This window comes from Chiloscyllium punctatum, chromosome 7, assembly GCF_047496795.1.
Source record: "Chiloscyllium punctatum isolate Juve2018m chromosome 7, sChiPun1.3, whole genome shotgun sequence".
Taxonomy (NCBI): domain Eukaryota; kingdom Metazoa; phylum Chordata; class Chondrichthyes; order Orectolobiformes; family Hemiscylliidae; genus Chiloscyllium; species Chiloscyllium punctatum.
In genome coordinates this window covers 27818292-27841176 of record NC_092745.1, presented here as the reverse complement: position 1 = coordinate 27841176, position 22885 = coordinate 27818292, and the positions used below count along the sequence as shown (strand labels likewise).

Genomic DNA, 22885 nt, shown 5'->3' with positions numbered 1-22885 from the left:
TCATTCAAAAGAGACGGGCTTATCAGATATCTGTCTGATTCTGTACTGTGTTCTTTAACTGTTACTCGTGCTCTTCTGATTGAGCAGGTTTGCTCAAGACTTAGATGTCTTGTGATGTCAGCTGGATGATGTGGAGCTGTGGGGGAATTTTGTGAAGGTTGGTTATGATTGAGCTTCCCTGTGTGTTCTTTATTTACAGCTGCAGACGCCTGCCTCCTTCGCACAGAGCGTTCAGGAGCTGACAATTGCCCTTCAACGAACTGGAGACCCTGCCAATCTGAACCGGCTTCGTCCACACCTCGAGTTACTGGCCAACATTGACCCCAGTCCAGGTACTGAAAACAGTTGTTCATTTGTCAAATGTCTTAAAAACTAGTCACCTCTCACATTGCCCCAGCTCTCGGGAATTAACACATACCCATCAGTATCATCATTCTCATAACCAACAAGAGCAACGTATATTGATGTAGTGCCTTTAATATAAGAAAATGCTCCCAGTAAGTCTCATGTTAACAAACAAATGTTGACACTGAGTCACAAGGCAGTTATCAGGAAATAAGTAGCGAGGTGGAGAGTTTTATCGAGTAATACAACATGGAAACAGGCCCTTCAGCCCAAACTAGTCCATACTGACCATGGTGCCCATTCAGCTAGTTCCATTTGCTTCAAGATCCTTCCATTTGTGTACCTATCCAAATGTTTTTTTAAATGTATCTGTTATACCTGCCACTCTCTCTGGCAGCCCATTCCATATACGCACCACTCTGTGAATCGTGAAGTTGTCCCTCGGGTCCTCCTCAAATCTTGCCCTTCTCATCTTTAAACCTATGCCCTCTCTAGTTTTCAATTCCCCTGGGAAAAGAATATTAGCATTCATCCTATCTGTGTCCCTCATGATTTTATACACTTCAGTAAGTCACCCCTCATTCTCATACATTCCAAGGAATAAAGTTCTTTTCTGACCAACCTCTCCTTATAGCTCATGCCAAGTTCTGGCAACATCCTCGTAAATCATCTTTGCACTCTTTTCAGTTTAACTACATCTTTCTTATAACGGGGCAAACAAAACTGCACACGATACTCCGAAGTGCAGCCTCATCAATGACTTACACGACTCTAACATAGTATCTCAACTCCTATACTCGATGCTTCCACCAATGAAGACCAACATGCTAAATGCCGCCTTCATCACCCTATCTACCTGTAGTGAGCTTTCGAAGAACTATATACTTGTATTCCTCGGTCCCTCTGTTCCACAACACTCTTCAGGACCTTACCATTTACTGTATAAGTCCTACCTTGGTTTGACTTTCCAAAGTGCAACACTTCACACTTAGCTGTGTTGAATTGCATTTGCCAGTCCTCAGCCCACTTTCCCATCTGATCAAGATCCACCTGTTATTTTGGATAACCTTCCTCGCTGTCGATGATTTTGTATCATCCGTATACATAGACAATTACAGTGCAGTACTGGCCCTTCAACTCAATGTTATGCTGACCTGAGAAACTAATCTGAAGCCCATCTAACCTACATTATTCCACTTTAATTCATATGTCTATCCAATGACTATTTAAATGCCTTTAGTTGGCGAGTCTACTACTGTTGCAAGCAGGTAGTTCCACACCCCTACTACTGAGTAAAGCAGCTACCTCTGACATCTGTCTATATCAATCACCCCTCAATTTAAAACTATATCTTCTCATGCTAGCCATTGCTATCTGATGAAAAAGGCTCTCTCTGTCCACTCCATCTAACCCTCTAGTTTACTTCTATATCTCAACTAAGTCGCCTCTCAACCTTCTTCTGTCTAATGAAAACAGCCTCAAGCCCCTCAGCCTTTCCTCAAAGGACCTTCCCTCCATACTAGGCAACATCCTGGTAAATTTCCTCTGAACCCTTTCCAGTGTTTCCACATCCTTCCTGTAATGCGGTGACTAGAACTGTACGCCGTATTCCAAGTGGCGCTGCACTAGAGGTTTGTACAGCTGCAGCATGACCTCATGGATCTGAAACTCAATCCCTCTATGCCTTCATAACAACCCTATCAACCTGGTTGGCAACTTTCAGGGATCCACGCACATGGACACAGAGCTCGATCTGTTTATCTATACCACCAAGAATCTTACCATTAGCCCCATACTCTTTATTCCTGTTACTCCTTCCAAAGTGAATCACCTCACACTTTGCTGCATTAAACTCCATTTGCCACCTCTAAGCCTTGTACTAATACTTGTACATTTGCATCCAGACTATTTATGTAAATAACAAATAGCAAAGGTCCCAACACCAATCCCTGTGGCACACCACTCGTCACAGATCTCCAGTTTGAGAAACAACCTTTAGCTATCACCCTCTGCTTCCTACTATCAAGCCAATTTTGAATCCAATTAGCTAGCTCTCCCTGGATCTCATGCACCCTAACCTTCATAACTAGTCTGCCGTGTGGGACTTTGTCACAGGCCTTACTGAAGTCCATATAGACAACATCCACTGCCCTACCCTCATCCATCCTCTTGGTTATCTCTTTGAAAAACTCTAAAAGATTTGTCAGACATGACTTCCCATGCACAAATACAAATACACAAATACTGACTGTCCCTAATCAGACTTGATTATCTAAATGTTGGTCGATCCTGTTCCTCAGTATCCCCTCCAACAACTTGCCTACCACTGATGTCAGGCTCACTAGCCTGCAGTTTCCTGGCTTGTCTTTGCTACCTTTCTTAAACAATAGAAGAACATTAGCAACACTCCAGTCTTCTGGAACTTCACCAGTGGCTAAAGATGAAGCAAAACACTCTGCAGAGAGCTATGCATGCATTGGTTCATTTGGATAGGTATGTGGATGGGAAGGGTCTGGAGGGATACGGGCCAAATGTGGGCAATTGGAACTAGCTGAGTGGGCACCATGGTCGCATGGACTAGTTTGGGCCAAAGGGCCTTTTTCCATGCAGGGAATTCCAGAGCTTGCAGCCTGGATAGCCAAAGATTGTCGCCAATGGTGGAGCGATTAAATGAGGGTTGCTTGAGGCTAGATTTAGCAGAGAGCTGAGATACCAGAGTATTGAATGTTGAACAAGACTACAGCAACTTGAGGTTTGGGGGTGGGGAGAATAGGATGGAAGTGGGTCTGTTGAGTCCACTGGAAAAAAAGTGAAGTCGCAGATATATAGGATAGTGAAGAAGTCATTTGGTATGCTTTCCTTTATTGGTCAGAGTATTGAGTACAGGAGTTGGGAGGTCATGTTGCAGCTGTACAGGACATTGGTTAGGCCACTGTTGGAATATTGCGTGCAATTCTGGTCTCCTTCCTATCGGAAAGATGTTGTGAAACTTGAAAGGGTCAGAAAGGATTTCCAAGGATGTTGCCAGGGTTGGAGAATTTGAGCTATAGGGAGAGGCTGAACAGGCTGGGGCTGTTTTCCCTGGAGCATCAGAGGCGGAGGGGTGACCTTTTTGGAGGTTTATAAAATCATGAGGAGCATGGATAGGGTAAATAGACAGTCTTTTCCCTGGAGTGGGGGAGTCCAGAACTAGAGGGCATAGGTTTAGGGAGAGAGGGGGAAAAACTTAAAAGGAACCTAAGGAGCAACTGTTTCATTCAGAGGGTGGTGCGCAGTTGGAATGAGCTGTCAAAGGAAGTGATGGAGGCTGGTACGATTACAACACTTAAAAAGTGTCCAGATGGGTATACGAATGGGAAGGGTTTAGAGAGATATGGGCCAACTGCTGGCAAATGGGACAAGATGAGGTGAGGGTATCTGGTCTGCATGAACGAGTAGGGCTGAAGGGTCTGTTTTCGTGCTGTACATCTCCGAGATTTGAAGGGGACTGCTTCACTGGAGGAATGCACAGCCTGGGAGGGTAGTTGAGGTGGAAACTCTCACCCTTTTAAAAAATCGAGAACGTGTTGCTGGGAAAGCACAACAGGTCAGGCAGCATCCGAGGAGCAAGAGAATCGACGTTTTGGGCATAAGCCCTTCCTAAGGATTCATTTTCTAACTAAGGGCCTATGTCCGAAACGTCAATTCTCCTGCTCCACGGATGCTGCCTGACCTGCTGTGCCTTCCCAGCAATGCACTCTCAACTCTGATCTCCAGCATCCACAGTCTTTCACTTTCTCCGAACCCTTTTTAAAAGTACTTGGATGATCACTTAAAGTGTCATAGCGTTCAAGGCTGTGGGCCTAGTATGGGAAAGTGGGACTCGCGTGGTTAGTAGTTATACCTTTTTAGCTCTACAGATTCGATGAGCCAAAGAGCCTCCTTGGTACTACATGATTCTGTGAGCTTCAGAATAGCTCAGCAAGTGCAAGAGTGATGAGCAAAAAGAACTCAGTTCCATTTAAGATATAGGTTGCAGATAAGACCATAAGACATAGGAGTGGAAGTAAGATATGGCCAGCCTGAGACGGGTTGGATGAGCTTTGGAAGTTGGAAGCTGCACCTTATTGTACCCAGTTATAAATCTTGGCATTTTCTCGAGGACTTTACAGCGAAACCTCGACGTGATCATTCTGTGCCATAAATGTGGTCGTGATGCAATGGCCTCCATACTGCCTGAGTTTCCACCAGCTGCAGATGATAACTAATGGCGAAGGATGGCTGGCATGGATTGTACCATCCTCAGCCCACAGCAGCTGTCAGGTCATATTTATACCCTCTCTTTACCTTTGCTTACATACACCGCCTTCCTTAAAGCCTACTTAGTATTTTGGTCACTTGACCTAAGTGACCTTTGGCTTGCTATGTTTTGTTTGATAGTCAGTTCAGTGAAACACCTTGGGAATATTTTAGTCTGCTGCAAGGAGCTGTCCCATAAGATCTAGTAGCAGAAGCAGGCAATTCAGCTCCTTGAGCCTGCTCTACCATTTCACACGATCATGGCTGATCTCATCTCTGCCTCAGCTCCACTTTCCCATCCGTTCCCTATAACCCTTTAACCCAATAAGGATTAAAAGTCTATTTCCTCCTTACATTTATTCAGTATGCCAGCATTCTCTGGTAGTGAATTCCATAGGTTCCTGTCCCTTTGAGAGAAATGATTCCTCCTCATCTCGGTTTTAAACCTGCTACCCTATATCCTAAAACTATGACCTCTCGCTCTAGATTTCCCCACACGGGGGAGTCATCCTCTGTCCACTTTGTCATTCCCCTTTAACATCACCCTGCCGAAGGAAGGATGCTGTGAAACTTGAAAGGATTCAGAAAAGATTTACAAGGATGTTGCTGCGATTGGAGGGTTTAAGCTATGGGGGGAGGTTGAATAGGCTGAGGCTATTTTCCCTGCAGTGTCTGAGGCTGAGAGGTGACCTTACAGAGATTTATAAAATCATGAGGGGCATGGATAAGGTAAATAGCCAAGGTCTTTTCCCCAGAGCAGGGGAGTCCAGAAATAGAGAGATCTCTGTGACGTTTTCACCCAGAGGGTGGTGCATGTATAGAATGAGCTGCCAGAGGAAGTGGTGAAGGCTGATACAGTTACAGCATTTAAAAAAGCATCTGGATGTCTGTATGAATAGAAAGAGTTATGGGCCAAATACTGGCAAACAGGCCCAGATTAACTTAGGATATCTGTTCAGCATGGGCACATTGGACCAAAGCATCTGTTTCCATGCTGTACAATTCTACAACTCTATCTTAAATACCTCCATTATGTGTGTGATCTTTGAGAAGATTTGTAGTTCAGGTTGAGGTTCTGGATGCAAGTTTGCTCGCTGAGCTGGATTGGTTTTCAGACATTTCATCACCTTACAAAGTAACATCATCAGTGAGCCTCTGGTGAAGCGCTGATGGTATGTCCCACTTTCTATTTGTGTGTTTAGGTTTCTTTGGGTGGGCAATGTTATTTCCTGTTCTTTTCCTCAGAGAATGGTAGATGGGATCCAAATCGGCGTGTTCATTGATAGAGTTCTGGTTGGAATGCCATGCTTCAAGGAATTCTTGTCCGTGTCTGTTTGGCTCGTCCTAGGATGGATGTGTTGTCCCAGTCGATGTGGTGTCCTTCTTTGTCAGTTTGTAAGGATATTAGTGACAGTGAGTCATGTCTTTTTGTGGCTAGTTGATGTTCATGTATCCTGGTCTCGTCTGCCTGTTTATCCGATGTAGTGTTTGTTACAGTTGTTGCAAGGTATTTTGTAAACGGCATTCGTTTTGCTTGTTGCCTGAATAGGGTCTTTTAAATTCATTAGCCGCTGTTGTAGTGTGTTGGTAGGTTTGTGGGCTACCGTGATGCCAAGAGATCTGAGTAGTCTGGAAGTCATTTCAGAGATGTCTTTGTAGGGTAAAGTGGCGAGGGATTTTGGGCACGTTGTGTCTGCTTGTTTGAGTTTGTTGCTGAGGAATCGGCAGACTGTTTATGTTAGGTATCTGTTCGAATTGAATATGCTGTGTAGGTATTTCTGTTGTTAATAGCTCCTCGCTGCTACAGTGTGTGGTAGCTCATTGAAATGTCCTAATGCAGCTCCGTTTGTGGGTGTTGGGATGATTGCATCTGTAGTTAAGTATTTGGTCAGTGTGTGTTGTTTTCCTATAGGCACACGTTTGAAGTTCCCCGTTGAACATTTACTCTACTGTAACATCTAGGAATGGCAGTTTGTTGCTCTCTTTTGTGAATTTTATGCCAGTGAGGATATTATTGATGGTGTTGTAGGTTTCCTCTAATTTGCTTCGTTGGTGATGACAGGTGTCATCCACGTAGCGGATCCAAAGTTTGGTTTGGATAGTTGGGAGAGCTGTTTTTTTTCGAGTCTCTGCATTACCACGTCTGCTAGGAACCCTGATATTGGTGATCCCATGGGTGTTCCAAAGAAACACTGATGACGCTACAAGAGCAACCAAAGATACAAACACCAGACAGCGCCGATGTCATCTGCAAAGATAACATTGTCAAGCTCGTGGACCTGTGCCTTACCACCCACTTCACATTCAAGACCGACAAACAAATCAATGGAATACCCATGGGATCGCCAGTATCAGAGTTCCTAGCGGGCGTGGTAATATAGAGACTGCAAAGCAGTTCTCCCAACCATCCATCTCAAACTTTGGATCTGCAATGTGGTTGATAGCTTTGTCATCACAAAACGAAGCAAATTAGAGGAAGCCTACAACACCATCAATAATATCCTCACTGGCATAAAATTCACAAAAGAGGAGGAGAACAACAACAAACTGCCATTCCTGCATGTCACAGTAGAGCGAACAATCAACGGGGAACTTCAAACCTGTGTCTACAGGAAACCAACACACATGGACCAAATACTTAATGACAGAAGCAATCATCCCAACACCCACAAAAGGAACTGCATTAGGGCATTATTTCAATGAGCTACCCCACACTGCAGCACCGAGGAACTATGAAGAGCAGAAGAGAAATGCCTATACGGCATATTCAAGAAGATACCCAATAAACACAGACCACCAATTGCTCAGCAACAAACCCAAACAAGCAGACACAACACGCCACTTTACCCTACATCAAAGGCATCTCTGAAATGACTTCCAGACTACTCTGACCTCTTGGCATCACGGTAGCCCACAAACCTACTAAAACAGTGGCCAATGAACTTGGAAGACCTTATACAGACAACAAGCAAAACTAATGTCATTTATATGGTACCTTGCAAGGACTGTAACAAACACTACACTGGACAAACAGGCAAAAAACTAGCCACCAGGATACGTGAACATCAACTAGCCACAAAAAAACATGACCCACTATCACTAATATCCTTACAAACAGACAAAGAAGGACAACACATCCATCCTAGGATAAGCCAAACAGACACGGACGAGAATTCCTTGAAGCATGGCATTCCAACTGGAATTCTATCAATAAACACGTCAGTTTGGATCCCATCTACCATCCTCTGAGAAAAAGAACCAGAAATGACATCGCCCACCCAAACAAACCTAAATACACAAATAGAAAGTGGGACATATCACCAGCGCTTCACCAGAGGCTGACTGTTGAGGTTACCCAGTAAGGTGACAAAATATCTGAAAACAACCCTTGCAGCTCAGCGAGCAAACTTACGGCCAGAATTTCGTTCTTCTCTATTGTACAGTGTATAGGCCAGAAATGCTCAAAGTTTCCCCGTAAGCTGAGTTTTTCATCTCTGGAGCTAGTTTAGAGACCCTCCTCCGAACTGCCTCCAATACAATTGCAGTCAATCCTCCCTATCCGTGAGGATTCCATTTCTGAGAGCCTCAGCAAATGATGACATTTTGAGAATCTGGAGCTCATTTTACAATAAATGTTAAAGATAAGTTAGAAATCATGGATACGTGAGTTTTTCAGCAGATATTGAATTTTGTTGCCACTTACGTTTGGTGTGTTAGGCAAATTCACGAATCATGAATTTGAGATAGAGGATTAACTGCACATCCTTAAGGGATCAGAACTGTACACTGCTCCAGAAACGGTCTCCCCAATATCTTGCACAACTTCGACACCACTTTTATGCTCCATTCCTTCAGTAAAAATATGCCAAAATCCCATTTGTCCTCATTATGACCTGCTGTACCTACGTTAGTGCTTTCAGCCCAGGTCCCTGTCCTGTCAGTGAGAGGATTCTGGGCGTTCCTCTTGCTAAGTGTGAGTTCAATTTGCTAATTGCAATGTTCTCTATTGTTCTCTTTGTATAACTTCCTGATCTTCTGTTATTTCTGCAGATGCCCCTCCTCCAACATGGGAGCAGCTGGAATGTGGCCTGGTGGCAGTAAAGACTGTAGTGCATGGCCTGGTGGATTTTATACAGAACCACAGCAAGAAAGGCACTGACCAACAACAGGTAAGGAAACTGTGACCAACACTGAATGTGGACTTGACAAACAGTTAGAAAGCTGAATACCATAAATGCTAATAGTTCTGATGGTAGGTCATTGACCTGAAATGTTAATTCTCTTTCTCAACAAATGTTGGCTGATCTGAATATTTAAAGCTTTTCTTGTTTTCACATTTTGACGTGACTCCCATTTTCTGCACTGGAATCATTCTGTGCATGGGTCAGTGGAAACGCACTTGCCTTCAGGTCTGAGTATTGATCTTTCAGCTTCGCAGTTCAATGTCGCATTGCTGTCGGTCAGAACTCACTGTGCACAAATAGTCTGCTGCACTCCCAACTTCAAACGGGCGCAGACCAAGCTCTTTCTGAACTCTGTCTGTCTGTGCACAGTGCTGCCTGCTTCACAGTTAAAAGTCGCACAGCACCAAGTTATAGTCCAACAGGTTTATTTGGCAGCACTAGCTTTCAGAGCGCTGCCCCTTTACCAGGTGGTTGTGGAGTGTAAGGTCATAAGACACAATTTTCAGCAAAAGATTACAGCGTCATGCAACTGAAATGATACATTGAACAAATCTGGATTGTTGAGTCTTTTTGGAATGGGTTGCAAATTTCGGTTCATTAATATGTAAATCCCAGAACTACTTTTAAGTCGTCATTTTTTAGATTCCCGACAGTGTGGAAACAGGCCCTTCGGCCCAAAAAGTCCACACCGACCCTCCAAAGAGCAACCCAGCCAGACCCATTCCCCTACATTTTACCCCTGACAAAATGCACCTAACACTACAGGCAGTTTAGTACAGCCAATTCACCTAACCTGCACATCTTTGGACTGTGGGAGGAAACCGGAGCACCTGGAAGAAACCCACGTTTCTCACCCAAACATCACCCAGTCACAACACAATGCCATCCGTGCTCTCAAAACCAATCGCAACATTGTCATCAAGCCAGCAGATAAAGGAGGAGCTATCGTCATTCAAAATAACACCGATTACTGCAAGTAAGTATACCAACAACTGAACAACCAGGAACACTACAGGCAACTACTGGCTGATCTGATGGAAGAACACACCAGTGAATTAAACACATTGATCAAGACTTTTTGATCCAGTCCTTCAGGATTCCCTATTTGCTGTCATCCTGTGCAATTTGCGTGTAGGGGACTTCTCTTACCTCCTGAAGATATGCAGCGCCAACACACCTGGAAGCTACAATGTCTGAGAACCTCACTGGCTATGTCGAAGGCATCTTGAAACCCATTGTACAAGGGACCTCCAGCTTCTGTCGCAACACTACAGATTTCTCACAGAAACTCAGCACCCCCGGACTAGTCGAACCGGGAACCTTCCTCGTCAAAGTGGGCGTTCCCGCTCTCTACACCAGCATCCCCCACAATGACAGTCTCACTGCTACAGCTTCAGTACTCAATACCAACTACTGCCAATATCTGAGCACCGTCCTTCAACTCATCTGCTTCGTTCCTGACCACAACATTTTCACCTTTGACAACCAGTTCTTCATCCAGACACACAGAACAACCATGGGGACCAAATTTGCACACCATTATGCCAATATTTTCATGCACAAGTTGGAACAAGACTTCTTTGCTGCACAGGACCTCCAAACAATACTATACACCAGATATATTGACGACCTTTCCTTTCTCTGGATCCATGGCGAGGAGTCACTGAAACAACGACACAGTGATAGCAACAAGTTTCATCCCACCATCAGTCTCATTCTTGGACACTTGCATCTCCATCAAAGATAAAAGCAGCACAGTACCTCACTCAACTGCAAACCCCTTGATAACCTCACAATGCTACACTTCTTTAGCTTCCACTCAAAACACATTAAAATAGCCATCCCCCTACGGACAATCTCTCCACATGCACAGGGTCAGTTCAGATGAGGAGGAACATGACAGATGCCTGAAGGTGCTCAAGGATGCCTCCGTAAGAACTGGGTACAATGCTCAACTCATCAATCACCAGTTCTGACGTGTCACAGCGAGAATCCGTAATGACCTCCTCAGCAGTGAGACACACAGAACCGATAGGATACCCTTCATTGTCCAGTACTTCCCAAGAGCTGAAAAACTACATGTTCTTCACAGCCTGCAACACATTATCAATGAGGATGGGCATCTCTCCAAGATCATCCCTATGCCTCCACTTCTCGCTTTTTAATCAACCACTAAACCTTAAACAGGCGGTTGTTCACAGCAAACTGGCCGGCTTTCAGGACAACATCGACCACAACACTCTGCAACCCTGTCATGTCGAACATTGCAAGACGTGTCAGTGTCAACATGGATGCCACCATTACCCTTGGGGGCACCACCCACCGTCTACGCAGCAGATACTCATGTGACTCTGCCAATGTTATCTATCTCATGCGCTGCAGGCAAGGATGCCCTGAGGCATGGTACCTTGGCGAGACCAAACAGACGCTAAGACGGACTTCGCTTAACAATCAACAGACAGGGATGCTCCCTCCCAGTCAGAGAGCACTTCAGCGGTCAGGGACATTCGGCCTCGGATCTTCGGGTGTCTGTCCTCCAAGGCGGACTTCTTGGGTTTGTGTCACACTACAGGTGATCCCACTACTCTATACATTCTCTCTCTTTCACATGAGCGCACGTTCAGACACACTCCTACATACACTCTCTCACGTAGACACGCTCTCTCAATTGCCCCCCTCACTCGACACCCTCCCCATCCCGACAGGCTTATACTCCATCACATCCACATACGCTGTACCAAGCTTTCACTCGCGCAAACGGGCACCCTTTCACATACACATGCACACTTGCTCTATGTCTCTCTCATGCTTGTGCACACACAGAAATCTATGGGTTGAGTTTGTATATACAGAATTATATTTGCAGATATATTCTATTTTGCTCAAAAAGTGCATAATCTGCAGGTTGTCAATACATCTAAATTCCACTAGAAAATAGAACCAGTTTGACTCAAGATTGGGATACAGACAGACTCTAACCTCACCTTGAATGCATTGTCTGTGCTGAGATGTCACCTTTTGTTACAAAACCTAAAGTTATCTCGAGAAGATGACTTAAAAGGAAGTTCTGGGATTTACATATTAATGAACCAAACCTTGCAACCCTATAGGACCAAAAACTTAACAATTCGGGTTTGCTCAATATCTCATTTCAGTTGCATGACACTGTAATCTTTTGCTATAAACTCTGTGTCCTATGATCTTCCACCTGACGAAGGAGTAGCACTCCGAAAGCTAGTGCTTCCAAATAAACCTGTTGGACGATAATCTGGTGTTGTGTGATTTTTAACTTTGTCCACCCGAGTCCAATACAGACTTTACCACATCATGCCTTCTTCACAACTTATTCAGTACCTGTTTGCAGTGATGCAGCAGAGGTGTGGAGCTCACAAGAGTGAAGTAGAAACCATATCTCACTGCTCCCTGATGTAATAACTATAATGCGTTGCTTTTATAGAATACCATCGCATAGTTGATTTTATCTTTTCAGAACCAAAGAAAATCCTACATAAGTAACTGGAGTAGGAGTAAACCATATGACCCCTCAGGCCTATCCTGTCATTCACTTCAACCATGGCTGATTAGCAACTTTAACTTCATTTCCCACCCATCCCTCAAATTTCTTGATTTTTCCCCGGTTCTCCAAAACTCTCACCATCCCTGCCTTGATGCAACCTTCTGGGCTCAACGAAATCTAAAGATTCTCAACCCTTTAAGTGTGGATGTACCTCCTAGAGAAGGTGCAAAACTTGACCTACTCTTGGGAAATAAGGCAGGGCAGGTGACTGAGGTGTCAGTGGGGGAGCACTTTGGGGCCAGTGACCATAATTCTATTCGTTTTAAAATAGTGATGGAAAAGGATCAACCAGATCTAAAAGTTGAAGTTCTAATTTGGAGAAAGGCCAATTTTGACGGTAACAGGCAAGAACTTTCGAAAGCTGACTGGGGGCAGATGTTCACAGGTAAAGGTACAGCTGGACAATGGGAAACCTTCAGAAATGAGATAACGAGAATCCAGAGAAAGTATATTCCTGTCAGGGTGAAAGGAAAGGCTGGTAGGTATAGGGAATGCTGGATGACTAAAGAAATTGAGGGTTTGGTTAAGAAAAAGAAGGAAGCATATAGACAGGATAGATCGAGTGAATCCTTAGAGTAGAAAGGAAGTAGGAGTATACTTAAGAGGGAAATCAGGAGGGCAAAAAAGGGACATGAGATAGCTTTTGCAAATAGAATTACGGAGAATCCAAAGGGTTTTTACAAATACATTAAGGACAAAAGGGTAACTAGGGAGAGAATAGGGCCCCATAAAGATCAGCAAGGCAGCCTTTGTGTGGAGCCGCAGAAAACTGGGGAGATACTAAATGAGTATTTTGCATCAGTATTTACTGTGGAAAGGGATATGGAAAATATAGACTGTAGGGAAATAGGTGGTGACATCTTGCAAAATGTCCAGATTACAGAGGAGGAAGTGCTGGATGTCTTGACTTGGGTAAAGGTTGATAAATCCCCAGGACCTGATCAGGTGTACCCTAGAATTCTGTGGGAAGCTAGAGAAGTGATTGCTGGGCCTCTTGCTGAGATATTTGTATTGTCAATAGTCACAGGGAGGTGCCAGAAGACTGGAGGTTGGCTAAACGTGGTACCACTATTTAAGCAGGGTAGTAAAGACCAGCCAGGGAACTATAGACCAGTTAGCCTGACGTCTGTGGTGGGCAAGTTGTTGGAGGGAATCCTGAGGGACAGGGTGTACATGTATTTGGAAAGGCAAGGACTGATTAGGGATAGTCAATATGGCTTTGTGCATAGGAAATCATGTCTCACAAACTTGATTGAGTTTTTTGAAGAAGTAATAAAGTGGATTGATGAGGGCAGAGTGGTAGATGTGATTTATATGGACTTCAGTAAGGTGTTCGACAAGGTTCCCCATGGGAGACTGATTAGCAAGGTTAGATCTCATGGAATACAGGGAGAACTAGCCATTTGGATACAGAACTGGCTCAAAGGTAGAAGACAGAGGGTGGTGGTGGAGGGTTGTTTTTCAGATTGGAGGCCTGTGACCAGTGGAGTGTCACAAGGATCGGTGCTGGGTCCTCTACATTTTGTCATTTACATAAATGATTTGGATGCAAGAATAAGAGGTACAGTTAGTAAGTTTTCGGATGACACCAAAATTGGGGGTGTAGTGGACCGCGAAGAGGGTTACCTCCGATTACAACAGGATCTGGACCAGATGGGTCAATGGGCTGAGAAGTGGCAGATGGAGTTTAATTCAGATAAATGCGAGGTGCTGCATTTTGGGAAAGCAAATCTTAGCAAGATTTATACACCTAATGGTAAGGTCCTAGGGAGTGTTGCTGAACAAAGAGACCTTGGAGTGCAGGTTCATAGCTCCCTGAAAGTAGAGTCACAGGTAGATAGGATAGTGAAGAAGGCGTTTGGTATGCTTTCCTTTATTGGTCAGAGTACTGAGTACAGGAGTTGAGAGGTCATGTTGCGGACATGGTTGAGGCCACTGTTGGAATATTTCATGCAATTCTGGTCTCCTTCCTATCAGAAAGATGTTGTGAAACCTGAAAGGATTCAGAGAAGATTTACAAGGATGTTGCCAGGGTTGGACAATTTGAGCTATAGGGAGAGGCTGAACAGACTGGGGCTGTTTTCCCTGGAGGGTGACCTTACAGAAGTTTACAAAATTGAGGGGCATGGACAGGGTCAATAGACAAAGTCTTTTCCCTGGGGTCAGGGAGTCCAGAACTAGAGAGTGAGAGGGGAAAGACCTATGGGGCAACTTTTTCGTGCAGAGTGTGGTACATGTATGGAATGAGCTGCCCGAGGTGGAGGCTGGTACAATTGCAACATTTGAGAGTCATTTGGATGTGTATATAAATAGGAAGGGTTTGGAGTGATATGGACTGGGTGCTGGCAGGTGGGACTAGATTGAGTTGGGATATCTGGCCGGCATGGACGGGTTGGACCGAAGGGTCTGTTTCCATTCTGTACATCTCTATGACTCTAAGTGAAGAAGTGACTCATCAGTCCTGCCCTTCTTAACCTTAGGCTGTTAGCCTGTGTTCTGGATTCCTGCCAGCAGTGGGAACAGTTTCTATGTCAAGCTCCTTCAGGAATCTCGCATGTTTCAAGGAGACCCCTCTCATCTAGTTCTCATCTCTGGTTAATCCAGTGAACTTTGTTGTTTTACCATCACCAAGTAGTATAAGACTAACTGCTCACAGAATCCCAAGTGTGGCCCCACCTATGAAATTGTGCAGTCAACCTGATCCAAATATGGAGTGATTGGTTTTAGTTCATATACATGAAGAAAGAATGTTCCTTTTATAGAATTCCTTTCTCGTCATTGGGATGATCCAAAGCGTTGGAACATAGTTTTGTAATGTAGGAAATCACAAAAAATCAAATTGCGCACATATATTATGAGCATAATTATGAGTTTTGTGGTGTGTTGATTGAAGGAATAAATATTGACCAAGCTGGCTCATTCGTAAAGTCAGGAAGTATGGGATACAGGGAGATTTGGCTATCTGGATTTAGAATTGGTTGGCTGACAGAAAGCAGAGAGTAGTTGTAGATGGAAAGTATCCTGCCTGGAGGTCAGTGTTGAGTGGGGTCCCGCAGGGCTCTGTTCTTGGGCCTCTGCTGTTTGTAGTTTTCATAAATGACTTGGATGAGGAGATTGAGGGGTGGGTTAGTAAATTTGCAGATGACACCAAGGTTGGAGGTGTCGTCGATAGTATAGAGGGCTACTGCAGGCTGCAGCGCGACATGGACAGAATGCAGAGCTGAGAAATGGCAGATGGAGTTCAACCTGAATAAGTGCGAAGTGATGCATTTTGGAAGGTCGAATTCGAATGCTGAATATAGGATTAAAGACAGGATTCTTGGCAGTGTGGAGGAACAGAGGGATCTGGGTGTGCAAGTACGTCCTTCAAAGTTGCCACCCAAGTGGATAGGGTTGTTAAGAAAGCATATGGTGTTTTGGCTTTCATTAACAGGGAGATCGAGTTTAAGAGTCGTGAGGTTTTGCTGCAGCTCTACAAGTCCCTGGTGAGACCACACTTGGAATATTGTGTCCAGTTCTGGCTGCCGTACTATAGGAAAGATACAGAGGCTCTGGAGAGGGTGCAAAGAAGGTTTACCAGGATGCTGCTTGGACTGGAGGGCTTGCTTTATGAAGAAAGGTTGAATAAGCTCGGACTTTCCTCTCTGGAGAGGAGACCTGATCGAGATGTACAAAATAATAAGAGGAATAGGTAGATTCAATAGCCAGAGACTTTTCCCCAGGGCAGGATTGACTGGTACGAGAAGTCATAGTTTGAAGATATTAGGAGGAAGGTATAAAGGAGACGTCGGAGGTAGGTTCTTTATGCAGAGAGTTCTGAATGCGTGGAATGCATTGCCAGCCGTGGTGAGGAAGCAGAGTCATTAGGGACATTGAAGCAACTGCTGGACATGCACATGGATAGCAGTGAGTTGAGGGGTGTGTAGGTTAAGTTACTATATTTTACATTAGGATTAGATCTCGGCACAGCATTGTGGGCCAAGGGCCTGTTCTGTGCTGTACCTTTCTATGTTCTATGACCATGTGATTTGCTCATATGTAACTGAGAGGGCAGGTGGGAAGCTCTGTTTAACATCTCATCCAACAATACAGCACTCCCTCTGGACTGCGTGGGAGCATCAGCCCATGTTGAGCATCTCAAATAACACTCCTGCCACTGGCAATGCCTGCCTCAAAAAATGAACTGGGGCTAGCTCAGTTGATGGCTTGCAGAAATCCCACTCTCTTACTGCCATGGTTAAACCAGGGTGGCTCAGTGGTTTAGTGGTTAGCATTGCTGCTGCACAACACCAGGAACCGTCTTCGATTCCAGCCTCTGGTGACTGTGTGGAGTTTGCACATTCTCCCTGTGTGTATGGGTTTCCTCTGGGTGCTCCAGTTACCTCCTACAATCGAAAGAGGTGCAGCTTAGTTGAATTGGCCATAATAAATTGCCCATAGTGTTCAGGGATGTGTAAATTAGGGGTAAACATAGAGTCATAGGGTTGGGGAATGGTATTGTGTAGGATACTCTTCAGATGTTCAGTGTGGACTTGTTGGGCCAAAGGGCCTTTTTCCATGCTGTTAGGGATTCCATGAAACGATCAGTACCAGAATGCTTCTATAGTTTGAGCGGCTATGTGGATAAAATGAAGAAGCTGGGAAAATTTGCTTTGAGCAGAGAAGGCCAAGAGGAATTTAATGGAAATCTTGACCTTTTTGGTGGATTAAATTTTCTTTTAAAAATTTCTAAAGACTGGATGACAAGGCAGAAGCAGTGGCCTAACGGTATAATTGCTGGACTGTTAATCCGGAGACCGAGGTCATGTTCTGGGGGCCTGGGTTCAAATCCTGCCATTGCAGATGATGCAATTTGGTTCAATAAAAAGAAAATCTGGAATGAAGAGTCTAATGATGACCATGAAACCATTGTCGATTGTTAGAAAAATCCTCTGGTTCACTTATTCCCTTCTAGGGAAGGAAACTGCTGTCTGACAAACATGTGACTCTAGACCCACAGCAATGTGTTTTAAGTCTTAACTACTCTCTGGGGTGAGCGCCAAGTGTTGGCCTAAGTAGCAATGCCCTCATCCCGTGAATGAATGCATTTTTTAAAAAAAAAATCAGAGGGTGTAGATTTAAGGTTTGAAACAATAAATGGTTCAGAATTGAAATGAATTTCCCTGATACGTTGCGGATATGAATTACTTCAAAAGGGAATTGGCTTATCCTTGGGGAAAACCAGTCTCCGGTTTGTGAAAAGAGCAAGTGAGTAGGACCATCTCTGGATTTTATTTGGAAAAGCCATCGCAGACTCAGTCGGGATAGTCTGCTCCTGTACTGTTCTGAGAGTCTGTGAGATGATGGTGTTGTAACCAAGCCATGGCTGGCATTCTGTTCTTGGGCATCCCCTCCAAGTACTTCATTCATTATTCACTTGAGTCCTTACATGGTCTTTGGTCTGCTGTTTTACCACGAAGGTGTGTGACAGCCAAGCCAGGCCCCCCTCTCTACTATATCCGTCGCTCCCGATGAGGTCTCATCTACGTTGGGGCAACTGGACGCCTACTCGCAGAGCGCTTCAGACAGCATCTCTGGGACACCTGCACCAACCATCCCCACCACCCTGTGGCTGGGCACTTCAACTCCCCCTCCCGCTCTGCCAAGGACATGCAGGTCCTGGGCTGCCTCCATTGCCACTCCCTTACCACCTGATGCCTGAAGGAAAAATGCCTCATCTTCCACCTCAGGAGCCCCCAACCCCATGGCATCAGTGTGGATTTCACCAGTTTCCTCATTTTTGCCTCTCCCCACCTTATCCCAGTTCCAACCTTCCAACTCAGCACCGCCCTCATGACCTGTTCCACCCGTCCATCTTCCTTCCCACTATCCACTCCGCCGCCCTCTCCGACCTCCTCTCCAACCTATCGCCTTTACCCCCACCTCCATCCAGCTATTACACTCTCAGCTACCTTCACCCGCACCTGCTCAGATGCTGCCTGACCCGCTGTGCTTTTCCAGTGCCACACTCTTTATTCTAATCTCCAGCATCTGAGTCCTCACTTTCACCTGGGCCCTCCTCTTAGGCAAGTATCCAGTAGCATTAATACAGTCAGGGCCCCCTTTGGGGGATTTGGTTTCTCTCTAACCGTTTAACAACCCAGAGATTTTGTTTTTGTCGTGTTGTGCGCGCGTGTGCATGTCAGCAGGAGAGAGATTCAGTCACCTTAGGGAATGCTAAGGCTGTTGTCTGCGATGCCTGGTTCTCTGAACAAAGAAGTATTAATGCTACAGGCTCTGTACCTCCAAGTCAAGCTTTCTCTCTTTGTTTTTTTCAAAACGCAGTCAGCACAGAGCAGCAAATACAAAACGAGCATGTGTCGGGACCTGAGACAGCGGGGAGGCTGTCCTCGAGGAGCCAGCTGCACCTTCGCCCATTCCCAGGATGAACTTGAAAAGTAAGTGGCCTCCCAGTTCCTACTTTACCCCTACCACAATGCTGGGGGTGGGCTGCTCGCTGAGGGTGCAGCATCGACACTTGATCAAGGAGCATTTGATGCTGATTGTTCCCCACAGCTCCCATACATAATCCAAAGTTACAACATCAGAAACGGTCAGTGTTTGCCCCATTAGGAACTAATTGTGTTATCCCTTCAGAATAGATGTGAAAGGAATCATTACTCCCTCATATTTCATTCCCCCACCAGTGTCTGTCATATCACTCCCCATATTTCATTCCTCGGTAAGTGCTCATCATGTCACTCGACTTCCACTTCATCCCCTCCCCTGTCAATCCCAGTTATCCAGTGCTTTTCATGACATGCTCTTCCACTTCATTCTCCCACTACATCCAACCATATCATTCCCCAAACCATTGTACCATTTCATTTCTCAGTCAGTGCAGATTTACGTTGTATTTTGCTCACTAACTCCATGAATCCATGCAAGACTCTGTTAACTCACTTTTAGATTAGAATCAGTCTAAACATTATGACACAGACAGGGAACACTGGGCTAACACTTTCAATATATTATCTGGCTGACACCAATTGTTACATTTAACTTGAGAATGTAACTTAGAACGTTTTGTGATTTATGTATGAAAGAAGTGAAGCTATCAACAAACAATTGAGGTATTTTTCAATGTATAATTTCAGTTACATCGCACTGTAAACTTTTGCTATAAATTCTGTGTCTTACAACTGTGTACTCCACACCACCTGATGAAGGAGCAGTGCTTCCAATTAAACTTATTGGACTATAACCTGGTATTGTGTGATTTTTAACTTTGTCCACTCCAGTCCAACGGCGGCATGGGTGGCTCAGTGATGAGCACTGCTGCCTCTCAGCACCAGGGTCCTAGGTTCGATTCCCACCTATCTGTGTGGAATTTGCACATGCTCCGGGTGTCTGCGTGGGTTTCCTCCGGGTGCTCCGGTTTCCTGCCACAATCCAAAGATGTGCAGGTCAGGTGAATTGGCCATGCTGTATTGCCCATAGTGTTAGATGTGTTAGTCAGGGGTAAATATAGGGTAGGGGAATGGGTTTGGGTGGGTTTCTCTTTGGAGGGGCAGTGTGGACTTGTTGAGTGGACACTGTAGAGAATCTAATCTAATCTCCAGTTCATCTAGATCATTAATGTATAAAGTGAAAATTTGTGGTGCTAATAACTGAACCTTGTGGAACACACCGGCTGCCATCCCGAGAAAGACCATTTTATCCCCACTCTCTGCTTTCTGCCAGACAGCCAAGCTTCTATTCATGCCAGCACCTTGCCTCTAACACCATGGGTCCTTATCTTACTCAGTAGCCTCCTGTGAGGCACCTTGTCAAAAGCATTCTTGAAGTCTATGTAGATAACATCCATTGGCTCTCCTCAGTCTCACCTGCTTGTTACTTCCTCTAAGAATTCTAGCAGATTTGTCAGACATGACCTCCCCTTGTTGAAATCCTGCTGACTTTGCCATATTTTACCATGCACTTCCAAGTATTCAGAAAGCTCATCCTTCGCAACGGATTTCAGGATCTTATCCACGACAGAGGTTAAGTTAATCAGCCTGTAATTTTCCATCTTTTGCCTTAACTCCTTTTTTAAACAGGGATGTCATGTTAGCGATTTTCCAGTCCTCTGGGACCCCGATTCCTGAAAGACCATCACTAATGGCTCTGCTATCCCTTCAGCTATTTCCTTAGAACGTTGGGGTGTAGTCCATCTGGTCCAGGTGATTTAACCACCTTCAGGCCATTCAGTTTTTCTAGCACCACCATACTCAGCTTTGTCCCCTTACTTTCTTGAATATTTGGGATATTTTTCTTATCTTCCACCATGAAGACTGATGCGAAGTAATTGTTCACCATTTCCTTGTTTCCCACTATTATCTCTCCAGCGGCCCAATGTCCACTCTTGCCAGTCTCTTTTGCCCTGTACTTATTTAAAGAAGCTCTTAGATTTTTATATTACTGGCTAGCTTACCCTCCTGTTTAATCTTCTCCTTCCTTATTTCTTCTTTAGTTGCCCTCTGGTCTTTGTAACCCCCACCCCCCAGTACTCTGGTTTCCCACTGCCCTTCGCCACATTTAAATGCTTTCTCTTTTACTTTTATGCTGTCTCTGACTTCCCTAGTCCGCCATGGTTGCCTCATCCTCCCTATACCGAGCTCCTTTTTCATTGGGATGAATCTCTGCTGTGTCACCCAAATTACTCCCAGAAACTCCTGCCATTTGCTGTTCCACTATCTTTTTCTGTTCTCCTCTCCCAGTCTGTTCTACTCAGCTCATGCCTCTGTAGTTGCCTTCATTCTATCTTCTCCCTCTCAGATTGCAGAGTAAATTCAATCATGTTATGATCACTGTTTCCTAAGAGTTCCTTCACCTTAGCCAGTCAGATCACAGGCCTCTTGGAGGTCACTTTTCAGCTTCCCCTCAGAGCCTCTTGCTTTCCCAGGCTGCTCCCTGTTCGCTCTCACTCAGCTCCTGTTCCGAAGTGCACTGATCCTTGTCTGTCAATCAGATGACAGCAGCTTGCATTTGTATGGTGTTTAAATATAACTTTTGTTACCATGTCCCGTACGTTTTTTCACCCCTCTTAGATTTCACTCACTGCACCTGGTGAGAGTTTTGGATATAGGACCGATGGCAAGTCACTGATTTCTGGTCAGAAACCCAAGTCTGCAGAACATCAGCAAACAGACAGTTTATAATGAAATATGAGAATGATAGACTTACCCTGAAATAGCAGGGGATCTTCTTCCTCTTCATCTTCTGACTCCCTGTTAAACATTTATACTTCATGCTGCATGAAGAATTTTCAGGTCCAGAAATGTTCCCCATTGTCACCTTATGTGCTGACTCTTGCACACCGCCATCCCTCACTCACTATCTTGCTCTCCGACTGCATCTCTCTGCCACTGCCCCTCTCCCTGGCACTGATTTGAACTGGTCTGATTGAGTGGGTCAGGCTAGTTGCTGACTGTACTGAGTTACATCATTTAACTTCTGTCTCTCTGTCTGTCTCTCTGTGTCTCTGTCTCTCTCTCTCTCTCTCTCTCTCTCTCTCTCTCTCTCTCTCTCTCTCTCTCTCTCTCTCTCTCTCTCTGTCCCCTTCTCTCTCTCTCCCTCCCCCCCCCCCTCTCTCTCTCTCTCTGTCTCTCTCTCTGTCTCTCTCTCTCTCTCTCTCTCTCTCTCTCTCTCTCTCTCTCTCTCTCTCTCTCTCTCTCTCTGACTCTCTCTCTCTCTCTCTCTCTCTGTCTCTCTCTGTCTCTCTCTCTGACTCTCTCTCTCTCTCTCTCTCTGACTGTCTCTCTCTCTCTCTCTCTCTGACTGTCTCTCTCTCTCTCTGACTGTCTCTCTCTCTCTCTCTCTTTTTCTGAATGTCTGTCTCTCTCTCTCTTTCTGTCTGTCTGTCTCCCTTTCTGACTCTGTCTGTCTGTGTGTCTCTCTCTCTCTGTCTCTCTCTGTCTCTGTCTCTGTTCTGTCTGTCTCTCTCCCCCCGCCCCCCCTCTCTCTCCCTCCCCCCCCCCCCCCCCCCCCCCCCCCCCCCCCCTCTCTCTGTCTCTGTCTCTGTCTCTGTCTCTGTCTCTGTCTCTCTCTCTCTCTCTCTCTGTCTCTGTCTCTGTCTCTGTCTCTGTCTCTCTCTCTCTGTCTCTGTCTCTCTCTCTCTCTCTCTCTCTCTCTCTCTCTCTCTCTCCCTGCTCACCAGGTTTCGCATGCGGAACAAGAGGTTAGCAGCCGGCCGGCCCCTCAGCCAGTCCCTAACCCAGCTCAGCAAGGTCGGAGGGGTGCTGTCAGTCACGTCCAACACCTTATCAGACGAGGGCTCCTTGGAAACTGGCACGAAGCCTGTGTCCATTCAGAACGGCATGGTGGCAGCGAGCAGCAGCATTGCACAGCTGATCTCCCGTGGCACCGACTGTGCCTACGACCTCGCCATGAAGTCTGGCAAGATGAGTGACATGAGCATGAGCGCACCGGGATCGGTGTCGGGGTCGCCACCTGACTCGTAAGGAAACCCTTTTTAAAACCT

General features: G+C 45.3%; 1 protein-coding gene across 6 annotated transcripts in view; it reads left to right on the top strand.

Moving 5' to 3' along the window:
- LOC140479551 (roquin-1-like) overlaps nt 1-22885 on the top strand; it is a 120044-nt gene that overhangs the window by 64469 nt on the left and 32690 nt on the right. For 4 of the 6 annotated variants that reach the window (XM_072573363.1, XM_072573364.1, XM_072573362.1 and 1 more), the window contains exons 7-10: nt 200-332; nt 8674-8792; nt 18709-18821; nt 22562-22861. In XM_072573363.1, coding sequence (XP_072429464.1) covers nt 200-332; nt 8674-8792; nt 18709-18821; nt 22562-22861 — 665 coding nt within the window. The remainder of the gene's footprint in view (nt 1-199; nt 333-8673; nt 8793-18708; nt 18822-22561; nt 22862-22885) is intronic. The other 2 variants (XM_072573368.1, XM_072573366.1) reach the window with 1 other exon arrangement.